A 17,788-nucleotide genomic window follows, 5' to 3' on the forward strand; every position below is an offset into this window, starting at 1 on the left:
GGCTGGGGGAGAGGAGGACCGCGCTTCTAAGGAGTCATGTCTCCCTCCCTTCAGCGTCTTTGTTCGCCCTTCAAAATTCGTGTCATCAAAACACCATTAATTCCACCGTCCTGACAGCAAGGAAACTGTACTAATTCGACCTGAAATTTATTCCCATGAGCCGCACTGGGCTTCAGAGTATTTGTTTTGTGAACGGACAAACAACTCGCCCAGAAGAAAGGGGGGGATGGGGGTGGAAAAGTTTTTCCTCTCAACACAATAAAATCTTCAGCTGTGAAACTCTTTTCAGTTCCGAAAGCTATTTATATTTTAGGGCGCTGAAGGAATTTTCTAATTTCACGCCTGTCACCAGGCTCCATGAGCATTCATCAAAAAAATATGCCCGGCCGCGTCATTAATTATCAGGCAGCAGATTATTTGCATGATCTGGTGATGGCGCCTCTTGGTCAGCCCAAACGCGGAGAACCGCGGCCGTTGGGTGGCATTTTTATTTCTGGTGGATGAAGACATCTGACAACTGAATAACGTTGGCTTCTAAAGCGAACAGAATATTTCCAAGGCCACATTTATCTCCTTCCAGCCTAATCTGGCCAAAATTTCATACTTTGGTTGTTCATTTTTCTCCTAATCCATTCTTTAAACCGAACCTAAAACCGCTGGAGCGGCTTGAATGGATCCATGTTAGAGGACCTCGGTTCTTCCACGGCATTTAGCAGCTTTTCCTTGGGAATGCTCACGAAGCCGACGCCTGCACGCATCCCGGGGCGTCTTTTGAGGTTGGTTCTGCCCAACTTCACTTCATTTTCACCCTCTGCAGTTACAGCTTCATCTCCGCTCTCCTCACAACCTCTCGGCGCTGAGGGGACCTGGGTTGTGAGGCCACAGCTCAACGCCACCAAAGGCTCGAGGGGGAGCATCTGCCTGGGGCGGAGTTCCTGCAGGCACTGGAGGTGCTGGAGGAATGAAATGTTTTCTTGGGATGAAGCCGGGTGTGACGGGAAAAAGGGAGAAAGGATGGAAAACATACACCAAACACCGATTTTTCAGTTACACAACCCATTATCGCCCATCTATCCCGGTTTTCACCCTACAGGAACCCTCCAACAGCTCCTAAAGCTCCACAAAGATGAGGATTAGGGATGGCTGGGCAATATGGAAGGAGGATTTTGCCTTTTGTCTCCATGACCAATCAGAGGCACCAATGGACAATCAGGTGGTCTTTGCCTCGAACACTTGTCCTCCCAAAAGTTTTCCTATTTCCAAGCCAAAGCCACAAAATCAGGAACATAAATCATCACACTCCCCTTTCCAAAGCTTCCCTGGAGCAGCCCAATCACGGCGCAGCCCCTTGGCTCTGACAAGAAGAGATTAATGAGTGAAACACCAGGACTCAGTCCTGTCCCTCAACCGCCTCATTTCGGGGAAGCAAGGCAGGGTTATTAATCAGCTCCCTTGCTCCACCTTCCATTAAAACCTTGGGATGGAGAACATCCTTCAAGCCAGACACAGGCACCTCCAGGGGCACAGGGGACACTTCTCAGGCTCTGCTTTTTAATAGTCTCAGATGCCAGAAGAGCTTTGAGATTGAAACCATCGCTCATCTTTGCAGTGATCACTCAAGTGACAACCGCTGCAGGACAAGAGCAAACACGGCTGGGAAATCATTGCTTTTATCTGAAGTTATGAGTCAAAAGGAGCAGTAAACAAATAAAAACAGAAATTATGGACGTGACTGTTCATATTTAGATTTTGGACAGAAAAAGCACAAACCAAAGTCAGCGGGAACCATCCATGGTCGTGCCTTTGGAATTTTGCACAGGATGGGACTGGACAGGGATGAGCAGGAGGAAGTTCTTCCCCTTCCCTGGGAGGGTGGGCAGGCCCTGGCACAGGGTGCCCAGAGAAGCTGTGGCTGTCTGGAGCTCTGGAGAAGCTCACAGGTGGGAAAAAGTGAGAAATGTTAGGAAGGAATCGAGGCAATCCCTGGATCCCTGGCTAGGTTGGACATGGGGACTTGGAGCACTCTGAGACAGTGGAAGGTGTCCCTGCCCATGGGACTGGATGATCTTGAAGGCCTCTCCATCCCAAATCATTCCATGATTCCTTGAGATCAGAGTCGCTCAGCTCCAGCCAATTCCACTGACCAATCCCGCAATATTCCGTGAGCAAAGAGCCCAAAGTGACTTCACATGTGTCCCTCAAAAACTGTTTTAATTAATCCTAACTGCAAAGGCATTTTAATGTAGGTTTGCTATAAAATTTGACTGCAGCTTGCCTGAGCCAGCAGGGAGGGAGGATCAACACAAACCCTCTGACTCTGATCTGCAAGGGATAAATCATCTTTATGCATTCCCTCTACACCCCACTGTCCCATCTGGAACAATTATCCCGAAAGCCACATCAATCCTAAAACCACTTGGAAAAGCACAATACCTGAGAAACTAAAAATGTTTAGAAGTGAGAAATGGGGCTTGAGCACCTTCTCAAGAGGTGGAACTCCTCTGGGTGGCTCAGGGTCGGAGATGCCCCTGGGTTGAGGAACCCAACCATGATGTCCTACCCTCCAAGGATGGGGTCACCTCATGCTCCTGATTACACAAGAGAAATCCTGGAAAATAAAGCCTGGAAGGACTGCGAGGAAAGCGAGTTTCTATTTTGGATCAAGGGCCTCACAGCTGTTCAGCATCTATTTAGGAGCACACACGGAGTTGGGAAATTTAAGATCTTCCCCAAAGCATGAACTTCAAATCCTCATGAGAAAATGCCTGTGATTGTGAATGTTCTCACAAGGCTGGTGGATTTATCACCGCTGTCGGCTGCTTGTGAGAAACCCAAGACAGATTCCATTCCAAGCCAGATTTCATCCCAAGGCAGATTTCATCCCAAAACAGATTTTATCCCAAGACAGACTTCATCCCAAAAGAGATTTCATCTCAAGACAGATTTCATCCCAAGAGAGATTTCATCCCAAGAGAGATTTCATCCCAGGACATGGCTGCTCCTTAGCAGCTCACCTTTAGCTGTCTCTGCCCACTGTCCCTTCCCACAGTTCCCTGTCCATGGAAAGGTTGGAACTGAATGGCTTTTAAGGCATTTTCCACCCCAGACTGGATGGCTTTTAAGGTCTTCTCCATCCCAAACCAATCAGTGATTCCTAAGGAACCTACAGGAAGAAGGCTGGGAGAGGTATGGAGTGACCCTGCCCTTTAAAATTTAGGATGGTTGCACATGGAGCCAACACTGATTTAAGCTGCAATTTTCACCAAAATACTGAATTAACAATGCTCTGGAACCTTCTAGAGGAAGGTGACCCGACCCATGGCTGGAATGAGATGGTCTTTAAGGTCCTTTGCAACCCAAATCTTACAGTTCTGGGATTCTGTGATTGACATCCAAGCTGATACTCTCTGTGTCCCAGAAGAAATTATATAGGAGCTGATATTCTTTGTGTTCCAGAAGAAATAATGTGGGAGCTGATATTCTCTGTGTCCAAGAAGAAATAATGTGGGAGCTGATATTCTCTGTGTCCAAGAAGAAATGATGTAAGAGCTGATATTCTCTGTGTCCAAGAAGAAATGATGTAAGAGCTGATATTTTTCATATCCCAGAAAAAACGAGAACAGGAATTCGGCCCAGACGCTCGGGAAAGCTGCAGAGGAATGAATGCAATGCTTCCCCTGGGCTGCTGGAGAAGGAGCTGCACCTCCTGCAATCGCAGGTCACACTCTCCATACCAATGCCACCAACCCATTCTGAAGGAGGAATGAACAAAGTCTCGGAGCAAAAAAGGAGAAACAAAGACGAGAGCGGAGCTTTAGAGGAGAGACACAGCCAGTTCTTCTTGGGTTTAATCTCTTCAAGCAGATTTCAGGATAATTTCCTCGGAACAACCGAGCGCAGTGTTGGCCTCAGTACTGTCGGATTCGTTTATTGTACTGTCTCCACGACCAAGGCAAGTGGCAAACATAGCAAGCAACCTACAGAGCAGCCCCTTGAGCAGAAAATCACCGGAGAATAGAGCGGATCAGTATGCGGCTGTTTGTACAAAGCATTTAGCCAGGCTAAAGGTTTGAGGGGTTTGTGTTCAGGCCAAAAAAGTAATGTCTTTGCAAGGTCTACAGGCTTGGGCCACCCAGGGCAGGTCACAGGGGGACTCCAACCTCTCTTCCAAAACATTTCACTGATGAAAGAATCAAGGAACAGGAACCGTTAAGCCCTTTACAATGGACAAAGAATAAAGAGTTCAAAGGCACGGCAGAAAAGAGACATCCACTGTAAATTAATTAATTACAGCCAACGGGGGGATCTCCCTGTGCCCCTGGCGCGGCTGCGCACGCGGGGACAGGGCCTCGCGTGGATTGAGCGGTAAAAATGGACCCAGCCGGTGACTTCATCCCTCAAAAACATCATTTGAGGGAAAGATTTCCTCTGACCTACACGGGATTTGTGATGGCACCTCAGGGATGGAGGCTGAAGCTGGTCCCAGGGAAGGGAACGTGGACCTATCTGCTCATGGCCACAGATAACATCTGGGTAATCGATCATCTCAGGATTCATCAAGGAAGGATGGAGATCTTGAAGTCATCTTCCTTGGTTAAAGCCTTGGAAGGCCGTCCAAGGAAAGCCAACTGATGGGACCTCCTTGGACAAAGCCTTGGAAGGCCATCCTGGAGAAGCCAAGTGATGGGACCTCCTTGGACAAAGCCTTGGAAGGCCATCCTGGAGAAGCCAAGTGATGGGACCTCCTTGGACAAAGCCTTGGAAGGCCATCCTGGAAAAGCCAAGTGATGGGACCTCCTTGGATAAAGCCTTGGAAGGCCATCCTGGAGAAGCCAAGTGATGGGACCTCCTTGGACAAAGCCTTGGAAGGCCGTCCAAGGAAAGCCAACTGATGGGACCTCCTTGGACAAAGCCTTGGAAGGCCATCCTGGAGAAGCCAAGTGATGGGACCTCCTGTTCTGTATCCCCAGGAACAGTGTGACACCTTGAGGACTCCGAGGCTGAAGGACAAATCCATGCGTGGACTCTGGAGAAGCTCACAGGTGGGAAAAAATGAGAAATGTTGGGGAGGAATCGAGACAAGAGGAACAGGGAGAAGATCCCAATTCCCACATTGAGCTTCTCCTTCACCCCTTTTCCATACTGAGCTTCTCCTCCTTCTCCCACACCATTCCCACACAGCCCCGCTCTGAAGCTGTTCCCCATTACAGCCCGAACTCTCAGAGCTCATTCCCATCTGGGGAGTTTCAGAGAGCTGTGGGAAGAGGGAGGAGTTACCCAAAACACTCTGAACTGGGTCAGATTAAAGAAAAAACTTCCCTCCCTCCCCATCAAACGTTCCTCTGATGGAACAAAGATGGGCCTGGAGTGCTGTCACTGCAGAGAAAGGAGTGGTCCCCGTCATGGGACACTGGCAGGGCTGAGGAGCACCCACAGCCCCGGGGAGGGACTCCTCAGGGGCTGACCACGAGATGTTTTTCAAGCTCTTCAGAAGGATGCTGGAGATGTGTGCCAAGAAATTTGGAACAGAATCCATAGGACTGGCTCAACCCATTAGAGCCGGGTCACGGATCTCCACGGGTTCCCAGACCCGAACCCAAGGTGTGCAGTGGATGTGTCCTGGCAGATGTGAAGTTCTCAGATCATTAAACACCGACACCAGCAAATGTGAACCGTGCCCATCCCACCATCAGCTCAAGAGGCTGTGGAATTTCCACCCCTGGAAGTGTCCAAGGCCAGGCTGGGGGTCCAGCTTTGCCTGCCAGGGATCCAGGGGCTCTCTGGGCAACAGCTTCTCTGGGCAACCTGTGCCAGAGCCTCCCCACCCTCCAAGCCAGGAATTCCTTCCAAATATCCCATCCATCCCTGCCCTCTGGCAGTGGGAAGCATTCCCTGTGTCCTGTCCCTGTTCCCTGTTCCCAGCCCGACCCCCCGGCTGTCCCCTCCTGGCAGGAGCTGTGCAGAGCCACAAGGTCCCCCCTGAGCCTCCTTTGCTCCAGGCTGAGCCCCTTCCCAGCTCCCTCAGGAATTCTCCAGCCCCTTCCCAGCTCCCTCAGGAATTCTCCAGCCCCTTCCCAGCTCCCTCAGGAATTCTCCAGCCCCTTCCCAGCTCCCTCAGGAATTCTCCAGCCCCTTCCCAGCTCCCTCAGGAACTCTCCAGCCCCTTCCCAGCTCCCTCAGGAATTCTCCATTCCCTTCCCAGCTCCCTCAGGAATTCTCCAGCCCCTTCCCAGCTCCCTCAGGAACTCTCCAGCCCCTTCCCAGCTCCCTCAGGAATTCTCCAGCCCCTTCCCAGCTCCGTTCCCTGCCCTGGGCACTCTCCAGCTCCCTCAGGGTCTCTCTTGTTGGGAGGTGCCCAAATCTGACCCCAGGAGTTGTGGCACATCGAGAGATCAGCACCTGTGGGGTGGACATTCCTCTCCTGATCCGTTCTGCTTAAACCTTCCCATCTCTCCACTACAGCATTCCCATTTTTTCCCCCAAATCCAGGTTTTTTCCTGGTGCATTGCAGCAGGACTGACACCAATTAAGGATACCCTAACTCCAGCAGCTGACGGATCACAGGTTGGAAGAACACCTGGGAGTCCTTGGGATCATGCCAAGGGAGAGGATGGCTCCAGCATCATGGACAAACCCCGGCACTTCCCCCAAATCCCAGGATTTCCACATGAGAAATTCCCACAAGCCCGATAAGGCAGTCAGGGAGGAGGTGTGGAAGGGCCGTGCCGGGATCCATGTGGGCACATTTTGGGACAATCTGTTGGGATGGAGAATTCCTCAACCCAGCAGAGACATCTGGGTGTGTGCCTGGCTGATCCCCGGGAGGGGGGGCCGACTAAAAATAGGGCGTGTAACGGAATTTGAAATATAAACTTCTAGGGCGATTTTCATTTCCCATAAAGCAGCACTTAAAAGGGTTTGGAGATTATGGAATTGCTCATTTTATGACCCAAGGATTGTAAAAACCCCTCAACCACTGCTGGAACCCGTTATGGAGATGGGAAACACTTCCTAGGAGCGAGAACAGCCCCGTTTCTTTGGGATTTTCCATCTGTCATCTCCAAATCTGGGTTGTTCCATTCGATTCCCACTACGTCTGAGGTAGAGGGGAGATGGAAAAATTATGTATTTATCAAATTATGTATTTTTATATGGATTTATCAGTTAGAAAAGAGCAGAGTGGGGCATGGAGGAGTTCAAAAATCCCATTGCATTGTTAAATCTTGGATTATGGACGCATTCTGGGAGACAAGAAACCCTCTGAAAAAAATTAATTATCTTTTCTGAAAAAAGGGAATTTACAGGTTCCCAAAAATCTTTGGGGTTTTTTTTTTCCCCTCTCCAGGGTTGTTTTTTTTTTTTTTTTTTCTTCTTTTTAACCCAGAAGTGTCTCCTAAACTGAAACATAATGAGATGTGTCCCACTGAGTCTTTCTAGGCAGTTCATTTAAGCTGTGCCTTAGTCCAGGATTAAAAGGGGGTGAGAGAAAATGAATAAACTGCATTTTCTGTGCTTTGAACACACCAAAAAAAAAAAAAAAACCCCACAGATTTAAGGAAGGGGGAGATTTAAAGAGCAGGTGAGGGGTCCCATCACAACCTCATCTTTCTGCCAAGCACCACAGAATCCCAAAATCCCCGAATCCAAGGAACCATGAAGAGCATCTTCATCCCACCCCATCCATGGGCAGGGACACCTCCCACTGTCCCAGGTGAATCCAAGCCCCAATGTCCAACCTGGCCTTGGGCACTGCCAGGGATCCAGGGGCAGCCACAGCTGCTCTGGGAATTCCAGCCCAGCTCCTCCCCACCCTCCCAGCCAGCAATTCCTTGCCAAGATCCCAGCCCAATCTCCCCTTTCCCAGTGGGAGCCATTCCCTGCCTCCTGTCCCTCTGTCCCTTGTCCCCAGTCCCTCTCCAGCTCTCCTGGAGCCCCTCCAGGGACTCTGAGCATTCCCTGGATTTTTCCCTTCTCCAGGGGAACATTCCCAGCTCTCCCAGCCTGGCTCCAGCCCTGGAGCAGCTCTGCAGGTGGGCTCTCACCTGAGAATCCCCCTTGGCCACCTGGACTTGCACCTCCCTGGTCCAGCAGTCTCTCCCCTTTTTATGCTGAGGGGCAGCAAACTGGTTATGAATCAGGAAATATTTTCCGAACCCAAAAATCAGGAGAATTAATTTAGCAGTGTCTTGTTGTAAGTCTAAACCCCCACATTTTTCACCTCTCCTGCTGTCAATTGTGTTTATAAACAGCTTTCCTTCTAATGCATATTGGATCTGCTTCTAACACAGAGAAAATTACCTTCACCACCTTAAAACTATGCCTAATATACAATAAAAAATTTCCTTAATTCGTCTCACCTCTCTTTCAAGCAGATTATTTTTTCAGCATTCACAAACAAAACCTTAATAGATTCCAGCATCAAAACTCTGCAGCCCCATTCCCTCATCATGGCACTCACTGGAAGTGCTCCAAACAGACAGAAAATCCTGTTTTAATGTATAAGTGCAAGATAAAACTGCTGGAATGGGCAAGGTTTGGGATTTTGGGGGGAGGAAGAGGACGGAGGCAGAGGCACGAACTGGTACTGTGAGGATGCTGAGGTTCACACCTGCGCTTTCAGGTACAAAAAAAGATTAAAAAAATCACCAAAAAACCCAAGAATAAACCCCAGCCTTGCAAACTGAAACTTATTTTCTGAGTACACCACTTCCCTCTTGGAACTGGCTCATCCCAAAATTCAAACCTTGATGGATTTCTGCTCCAAAAGAACCAAATTAAAGCGATTTCCAGGCGCAGCAGAGGCACCAGACGGACCCGTGGGGGTGAGTGGCACGGTTTTGCTGCTGGAAAGGAGAAGGATTTTGTCTGTTCAGGGCTGACAGTGATGGATGGAGAGGATGCAGCTCCAGCATCCATCTCCATTCCCTGCTCCGGTGGCACCGCGGGGCGGGGCTGGGGACAGGTCCCTGACCCTGTCACCTGCTCCGGGATGTCTGAGTGCTCCCCAAACACCTGGAATTTAAGGAATTGTGCTTTCCAACCTGCTGTGAAATCCCATCCATCTCCCTTGGCAGCAGCTTTTGGGGAAGAGCTGCTGCTCCGTGATCCACGTTACGGATGGGGCGGAAAACTGCCGGGTTTGGAGTGTTTGCAGCCAAAAAAACCAGGGAATTTTCAGGGATGACAAACGCTTCCCATTATTGCCAGCTCTGGCGCCCATCCCTCAGCTGACACCCATGGGAGCACAGCTGCTCCCGAGGTGCTGAGGGGACACAAATGAGAGTCAGGAATTCGGGGATGGAGGCAGCACCGGGAGGAAAATCAGTCATTGCTTTGTGAGTTATGGTGCAGCTGCAGGATCCGGGTGGGAATAATTGAATTGGGATCCTTCTCCCAGGCTGGTCAGCTGAGGGCTGGAAAATGGCAAGTGGGTGTTAAAAAAAATGGGAAAACCCGTGTTGGAAACAGCAAAATTCCTACTGGGGGATTGTTGCCAGCCGTAAATTTAATCTCAGCGTAGATGGGGGAATCTGAAAATGTTGGATAAAGGGTGGAAGAACTTGTCTTGGTAATGGGAAGTGCCAGGGGATGATGAAACCAACAGCTGGTGTCACTGAGTCACTCCCCTGGATCCCTGGAAGTGTCCAAGGCCAGCCTGGATGGGGCTTGGAGCACCCTGGGATAGTGGGAAGTGTCTCTGGATGGGCTTTAAGGTCCATTCCCACCCAAAGAATTCCAGGATTCTGTGATAACACGAGACATCCTGATCTCCACCTCAAGCAGGAAAGCCAAAATGTGGATATTTGGGGGGAAAAAAATCCCTAGAATCCCCTAAAATCAAAGATCACCTGGGTTCTTTAGGAGCCCTATCAAGCTCCGGGTTCTCAACCACCACGATCACGAATCCATCCCAGGATGAATCCAACAAATCCATCCCGGGATGAATCCCAGCAAACCCATCTCCCTCAGAGGGAAGAGGATCCTGTGCAGGGGTGTAAAGCTCTGCCTTACTTTAATTCCAAAACCAGGATTAAAAAGAGCATTTTGTCTGCTTTGGGCTCTGGTTTTTAACCCTTTCACTGAGCAGGACAAGCAGCAACTTGAGGGCACCCAGAGAATTCCAGCCCTAACTCAGGTGGGCGCCTGAAGACCCGAAAGGAGCAGGTTTGGGAGCAGAGCCCTGGGGGTGGCACCACGATGTTCCCCCCCTGAGGAGCCGCTGTCCCTTTGTCACAGGACTCCTCCTCTCCATCACTCTGACCTGGCACAGAGGTCACTTCAAGGACAAAATTCCCTGCAGAGAGGACAAAGGGCAGAGGCCGGGAGAGGATCAGAACTGGTGAAGAACATCAACTCCTTCAGATGCTCCAAGCCCCATCCAGCCCTGCCTTGGACACTTCCAGGGATGGGGCAGCCCCAGCTCCTCAGAAAGAGTCATAAATAAACTGATTTTTGATTCATGCACTCCAATCCCTCCTGGTTTTAAAATGCTCCATCCCAAAAAAGCAGGGACGGTCTGGAGAGCATCAAGGCAGCATTGAAGAGGAAAAGGAGGAGCAAAACTTGGATCTCTTGGAATCCTGTGTGCTGAAGATGCTCTGGGTGAGCTCTGTGAGCACCCACCACCCCCAGACCTTGGCATTGCCACACCCCTGACCTGGGACCCCAAACACCAAGGGGCACAGCAGCACTGTAGGGTTTTACTCCAAACTGGGGACGCTGCTTTGGGGTTACTCCTCTGGAGGCTGAGGGAAAGGACTCTGTGTACACCATGGTCATTTTGGTGGGAGGTTCCATTTGATTCCTAATCTGCCCTATTCCATTTAATTCCTAATCTGCCTTATTCCATTTAATTCCAAATCTACCCTATTCCATTTGATTCCTAATCTGCCTTATTCCATTTAATTCCTAATCTACCCTCTTCCATTTGATTCCTGATCTACCCTATTCCTTTTGATTCCTAACCTATCCCATTCCTTTTGCCAGTATAAGTATAAATATAAATATAAATATAAATATAAATATAAATATAAATATAAATATAAATATAAATACCTTAATGTCACACATAATTTCATGCAGTGCACTAATAATTCTTTTTGGTTTATACCCTGTAGTAACTTTGATTAAAACCTTTACTTCCTTTTCTCCCGTCCGGTCAATAAATAACTCATTTTATAAACAGAGCTGATCCAGCACCCTTAAAACTCATGGGCCAAAGTCCCATTTTAGGTGTGGGTCACCTCAATTTAAATCTTCACAAAACCCTGAGCCTGAGGCAGAGCAGGAATCCCCCTGGATCCGTGACCAAGCCAAGGACAAGGACAAGGACAAGGACAAGGACAAGGACAAGGACAAGGGCAAGGACAAGGGCAAGGACAAGGACAAGGACAAGGACAAGGGCAAGGACAAGGGCAAGGACAAGGACAAGGACAAGACAAGGACAAGGACAGGACAAGGACAAGACAAGGACAAGGACAAGGACAGGACAAGGACAAGGACAAGGACAAGGACAGGACAAGGACAAGGACAAGACAAGGACAAGGACAAGGACAAGGGCAAGGACAAGGACAAGGACAAGGACAAGGACAAGACAAGGACAAGGACAGGACAAGGACAAGGACAAGGACAAGGACAAGACAAGGACAAGGACAAGGACAAGGACAAGGACAAGACAAGGACAAGGACAGGACAAGGACAAGGACAAGGGCAAGGACAAGGACAAGGACAAGGACAAGGACAGGACAAGGACAAGGACAAGGGCAAGGACAAGGACAAGGACAAGGGTAAGACAAGGACAAGGACAGGACAAGGACAAGGACAGGACAAGGGCAAGGACAAGGGCAAGGACAAGGACAAGGACAAGGACAAGGACAAGGGTAAGACAAGGACAAGGACAGGACAAGGACAAGGACAGGACAAGGACAAGGACAGGACAAGGACAAGGACAGGGGTGGTTTGGGCTCTTACGTTCGCACTCCTCCACGTCCAGGTTGAACTGGTGCAGGGCTTCCAGCGTCAGCTGCCTCACCTCGGCCTCCAGCAGCAGCTGCAGCAGCGACGTCGAGAGGTGCTTGCAGGCCGACATGCAGGCGGTCTGGGCCACCTTCCCCTGCGGGACACACGGACACGCGTCAGGGACACCGGCACAGAAAGCCACCAGCACAGAACTGCTGCAGAGCAGCCCAGCCCCCCCAGGAAAGCCACCAGAGAACTCCTCCAGAGCAGCCAAACCTCCTCAGTTAAAGCCACCAGAGAACTTCTCCAGCTCAGTCAAACCTCCCCAGTTAAAGCCACCAGAGAATTCCTCCAGAGCAGCCAAACCTCCTCAGTTAAAGCCACCAGAGAACTCCTCCAGAGCAGCCAAACCTCCTCAGTTAAAGCCACCAGAGAACTCCTCCAGCTCAGCCCAAACCACCTCAGCAAAGCCACCAGAGAACTTCTCCAGCTCAGTCAAACCTCCCCAGTTAAAGCCACCAGAGAACTTCTCCAGCTCAGCCAAACTTCCTTAGTAAAGCCACCAGAGAACTCCTCCAGAGCAGCCAAACCTTCTCACTAAAGCCACCTCAGAACTTCTCCAGCTCAGCCAAACTTCCTCAGTTAAAGCCACCAGAGAACTCCTCCAGAGCAGCCAAACCTTCTCACTAAAGCCACCTCAGAACTTCTCCAGCTCAGCCAAACTTCCTCAGTTAAAGCCACCAGAGAACTTCTCCAGCTCAGTCAAAACTCCTCAATTAAATCCACCAGAGGACTTCTCCAGCCCAGCCAGGCCTCCTTGGTAAAGCCACCAGAGAACTCCTCTAGACCAGCCCAGCCCCCTCAGTTAAAGCCACCAGCACAGAACTTCTCTAGACCAGCCCAAACTCCTCAGTTAAATTCACCAGAAAACTTCTCCAGCCCAGCCCAGCCTCCTCAGCGTGTCCCATCTGTGATGGGATCTTCCCACAGCGCTCAAGGTCACAACCACCATCTCCCAAGGGAATCCCCTCTGGAAGTGCCCGTGGCTGAGGGAAGGGTTAGGCCTTGTTGGGTGCAGCTGGAGGAGCTCCAGTCCAGGAGAGCTCTGGGGTGCTCAGAGCTCAAAGTGCTCTCGTCGCATCCTAAAGCGGGCGAGACAACATCCCATTAATTATCAGGGAATTATGGAATGTTTGGGTGGGAAGGAACCCTAAAGCCCACCTCATTCCATGGCCAGGGACACCTCCCACTGTCCCAGGATGCTCCAAGCCCCATCCAACCTGACCTTGGATATTCCCTCCCACTCCCAGGTGGGTCTGCAACAGGAACTAAACCCCTAAAAAATGGGGCAATCCTTTGGGACAAGAGCGGGATTTTGCCCAAACCCTCAGGCTGACACCACAGGGAACGATCCCGATGCCTGCGTGTGCAACGCCACGAGGGAGCTTTTGGATCGTGGTGCTGCCCTGGAAACAGCTCCAGCAGGAGATTATCTTCTCAAACACTCACAAAAGACTCTTAACACGCTTTCCTGACACCAAGGCGTGGCTTAGGAGCTCTCACCGACTCTTAGACGCGCTTTACAAGCCGTGTTTAAACTGGGATTAAACACGGCGCTTACGCCGCCTTTCCAGCTCGGCACCGCCGGTTTCGTTGTCGCGGCACGGCGATGTTTGATGCCTGCGCTGGGAAGGGTTTTCTCCCAGCTCTGCAAAGTTGGTTTGGATCTTCAGGCCACATCCATCTTCAGCAGGAGGGGAAAATGGGTTTTTTATTTAAAAAAGGAGCCGAGCCGTGCGTTGCAGGGCAGGGTGCTCCATCTCCAGCTCGCCGCCGCTCCCAGGCTCCGGAGCGTCCATCACTCACCTCCCAACAAACACCTGCACCAAAATGAAGATGAAGCATGGCAACCATAAAGTTTAGCAGAGCTCTGGGGTTTTTTCTTTGCTTTCCATCATTTGTTTGTGCTTTTCTGACACGCTGGGTTATTTAAAACCCCGCTCGTGCCAATTGCTCATCTCTGAAAGCTGCGGGAAGTACAGCGCTGCCCGGCTGTGATTTTTCTTCATTACTTCCAACAGACACTCGAGTTCTTGCTGTGGCCGAGGAGTTTTGACAGAATCAGGGAATATCCTGAGTTGGGAGGGACCCACAGGATGGTGGAACCAAGCCCTGGCCCTGCAGAGACACCCCAACAATCCCACCCTGTCCATGCGAGCAGTGTCCAAACGGTCCTGGAGCTCTGGCAGCCTCTGCCCATTCCCTGGGGAGCCCGGGCAGTGCCCAGCACCCTCTGGATGAGGAACCTTTCCCTGAACTCCAGCCTGAGCCTGTTCTGGCCCAGTTCCAGTCCTGTCCCTGTCACAGCTGGCCCTCGGGAGGAGCAAATCCCGATGAGTCTCCCCTGAGCCTCCTCTGCTCCAGCTGGACATTCCAAGTGCCCTCAACCCCTCCATGTGGCATTGGGATGTCCGGGGTGGAAGCAGAGGATGGGAAATCAAAGCTCTGCAGCCAAGCCCTGGGACCCTGCTGAGGACAGGGGAGAGAGGGCTCCTGACCCTTCCTGGAAGAGCAGGAGAAAATCCCTAGAGTAGCTCACGCCCCACGTCAGCGGGAATTTACAGAGGGTTGCAACCCTTGGAGAAGCCTTGGAGGTTCCCACCCCCAGGTGAACCATGGAATGGGTTGGATCTTAAATCCCATCCTATTCCACCCCATTCCATGGGAAGGGACACCTCCCACTGTCCCAGGTGGATCCAAGCCCAATGTCCAGCCTGGCCTTGGACATTCCCAGGGATCCAGGGATTCCAGCCAGCAATTCCTTGCCAAGATCCCAGCCCAATCTCCCCTTTCCCACTGGGAGCCATTCCCTGGCTCCTGTCCCTCTGTCCCTTGTCCCCAGTCCCTCTCCAGCTCTCCTGGAGCCCCTTCAGGGACTCTGAGCATTCCCTGGATTTTTCCCTTCTCCAGGGGAACACCCCTCAAGATGAACTTGATGAGCTTCCCCCGTGCTCACCTCTCCGGCCTGCCCGGGTCCCACTGTATGCCCTCCTTTCCCACATCACACGAAGGAAAAACCCCAGGAAGGTTTTTCTGTCCCTGCTGAGCAAAATTTCAGAGGAACAACCCCGTGACACCCCAAGCAGGGGTCAGATCAACCTGTGGAGGTACCCGAAGGGTGACCCACACCTGCCCTGGGCACCAATTTCTGGTCAGGTCAGAGTGACTGAGAAGTCACACCATGAGCAAGTGGAAATGAGCAAGCAATTGAGATGAAATGTCCAATAATTAAGTCTGAAATGGGGAAAATGGGATGGGAAAAGCAATTTCACCATCAGGGCTTGGCAGCACCACAATTCTGAGAGGCTTCCCTGAGTGGAAGGGGCACTTCAGGATGTTCCTTATGGGAATGTTACCTCAGGACTTGTTGCAGAGATGGCAAAGGAGATGCAGACAAGTCCAGAAGCAGCTTCTGGCTCAGCTTTCCCTTCTTTGCCTTTTCTACACAGGATTAGGCCAGGCCTAAAACTGCTTCAGGTGCAAATGTCCACTGCCCTCACTCTGAACCTGAATCCTCTCAGGCCAGCTGAGAACATGAGCTTTTATTTCCATTATTCTTGAGGGTTTAAACACCTAAAAATCTTTTCTTTAAAAAAACACCCCGTTTTCCCTCTCACAGAACACACGGATGCCTCACAGTTGAGATCCAGAATTATCCGAAGCAAAGCAAAAGTATATGGAATTTTTTTTTTCTGCTTTTTAAGCCTGAATCCCTTTCCTCCCCCGCCCCCCTTTATATTTATTATCAGAGAACTCGGAGATGCCACAGGAGTTTCAATCACGGTGTTAAATGTCTGCTCAGAGAACAGAAGGTACCACCAGGGATGAGCAGCAGCTCCTGCCCTGGGCACCGAGATTTAAAACCCTCCCAGAATTTATGGGTTTCACTCCTTATAAATAAGACCCAACTTAATCCTTTCCTGCCTCACCCCTGCGCTCCGCGAGTTACAGCAGCTCCTTATAAAGTCAGCCGTGGCTTGTGAACATCAATTTCGGGCCATTTCCCCAGGAATACAGCGGGAAATCTGCTGGATAAGCAGCTGCTGCTGACAGGAGACAAACGAGCGCGCGGCCGCTGATATATCAGCGCTAATAAGCCGCTGCTGCAGCTGAAGGTTGTTTGTATTCCCGCTTGGAATGGCTCGGGCTGGCAGGAATCGAGCACATCCTCCTGCCACAGATGCCCACCTCGGCTCTGCGGAGCTTATTTACAACGGAGTTTCACTTCACGGCGTTTTGTTGTTTTTTTTTTTTTTTTTTTTTTTTTTTTTTTGTTTTTTGTTGTTTTTTTTTTTCTCCCTGGTTCTTTTTTTTTTTTTGAGCTTTCCTGCAGCGCTGGAAGAGCCGGACTTGCCTCGCCCGGAACGCACGGAGCCGAGTCCGGCAGGGACGTGTTTACCACAGCCCCAACCCTCCCAAAATCGCTACCCACCCCAACCCACCCAAAATCGCTACCCACCCCAACCCACCCGAAATGGTTACCCACCCCAACCCACCCAAAATCGCTACCCACCCCAACCCTCCCAAAATCATTACCCACCCCAACCCTCCCGAAATCGTGGCCCGCCCCACCCTCGGCGGCGGTGCCGGGACTTGTGCCTTGGCACGGAGCGCGGAGCTCCGAGGTGTCACCGCGGTGGGGGAGCCGCGCTCAGAGGAGCCGCCGCGCTCAGCCGGGACGGCTCCGGCCCCGCGCTAATTCCCTGATGATTTTCGGGAGTGTGGCAGCGGCGGGGGCACTCCCAAAGGCTGTCCCTGTGCCAGCGCCCCGAGCAATCGCCGGTGGCGTCCTGATCCTGCTCCCCAGAGCGGCTCCAGCCCAGCTCTGGCCCTGCCTGGGTTTCAGGAACAACTTCTCCAGGGGAACACCCCTCAAGATGAACTTGATGAGCTTCCCCCGTGCTCACCTCTCCAGCCTGCCCGGGTCCCACTGGATGCCCTCCTTTCTCACATCACACGAAGGAAAAACCCCAGGAAGGTTTTTCTGTCCCTGCTGAGCAAAATTTCAGAGGAACAGCCCCGTGCCACCCCAAGCAGGGGTCAGATCAACCTGTGGAGGTACCCGAAGGGTGACCCACACCTGCCCTGGGCATGTTTCTGGTCAGGAGAGAATGAATGCCCGGACACGCTGGTCCCTCCAGCTCAGGAACAATTTGTCCAAAGGGTGGGATGAGATCTGGACAGGGAGAAAAGAGCAGGGATGCAACCCTGAGCTGAGCTCTCTGCAGGGAAAGGGGAAAACAAACACCTCAAAGGCAGCAGTGCTCATTTACCAACGTGGCAGAAAACTGAAGAGCTTCAAACCACCCTTAGCAATCCCAGGAACAGCCCTGTGGGGTCACTCACTGCTCAAGACCTCTGCAAATCCCATCAAAACCTGGATCTGCACTGGGAAGAACAGGGATCACAGGTGAAAGTAGACAGATCTCCACGGCCAACATGCTGAAACCTCCCTTGGTCCAACCTCAGTCAAACAAAGCCATTCCAAGGGTGTTATCCCACCAAAATCCACGGATTTATGGTTTTGTGGCTCATTCCTGCCAATGAATCCCTCTGTCCACAGCTCCTGATGGAACCTCGGGGCTGCCATGGCACCCCTCAAAGTGACACTGTCCTCCCTGTGCCACCCAGGATCCCTCTGGACCCACAGGAAGGATCCAGAAGGTTCCCTGTGGCCATTCCAAGCACTGAAAGGGAGGAGCCAAGCTCCAAAGCTCTCCCAGAGGCGCAGCCAAGGGGCTCCTACCAGAACACACCAGCGCAGGACCAC

At 51.3% G+C, this 17,788-nt stretch overlaps 1 protein-coding gene across 2 annotated transcripts in view; it reads right to left on the reverse strand.

Moving 5' to 3' along the window:
- The window catches only part of EXOC6B (exocyst complex component 6B), a 332,472-nt gene that overhangs the window by 86,055 nt on the left and 228,629 nt on the right, over positions 1-17,788 (reverse strand). For both annotated transcript variants that reach the window (XM_053941959.1, XM_053941958.1), the window contains one exon: positions 11,971-12,112. In XM_053941959.1, the coding sequence (XP_053797934.1) occupies positions 11,971-12,112 (142 nt within the window). The remainder of the gene's footprint in view (positions 1-11,970; positions 12,113-17,788) is intronic.

The sequence above is a fragment of the Vidua chalybeata genome, chromosome 4 (assembly GCF_026979565.1).
Source record: "Vidua chalybeata isolate OUT-0048 chromosome 4, bVidCha1 merged haplotype, whole genome shotgun sequence".
Classification (NCBI taxonomy): Eukaryota; Metazoa; Chordata; class Aves; order Passeriformes; family Viduidae; genus Vidua; species Vidua chalybeata.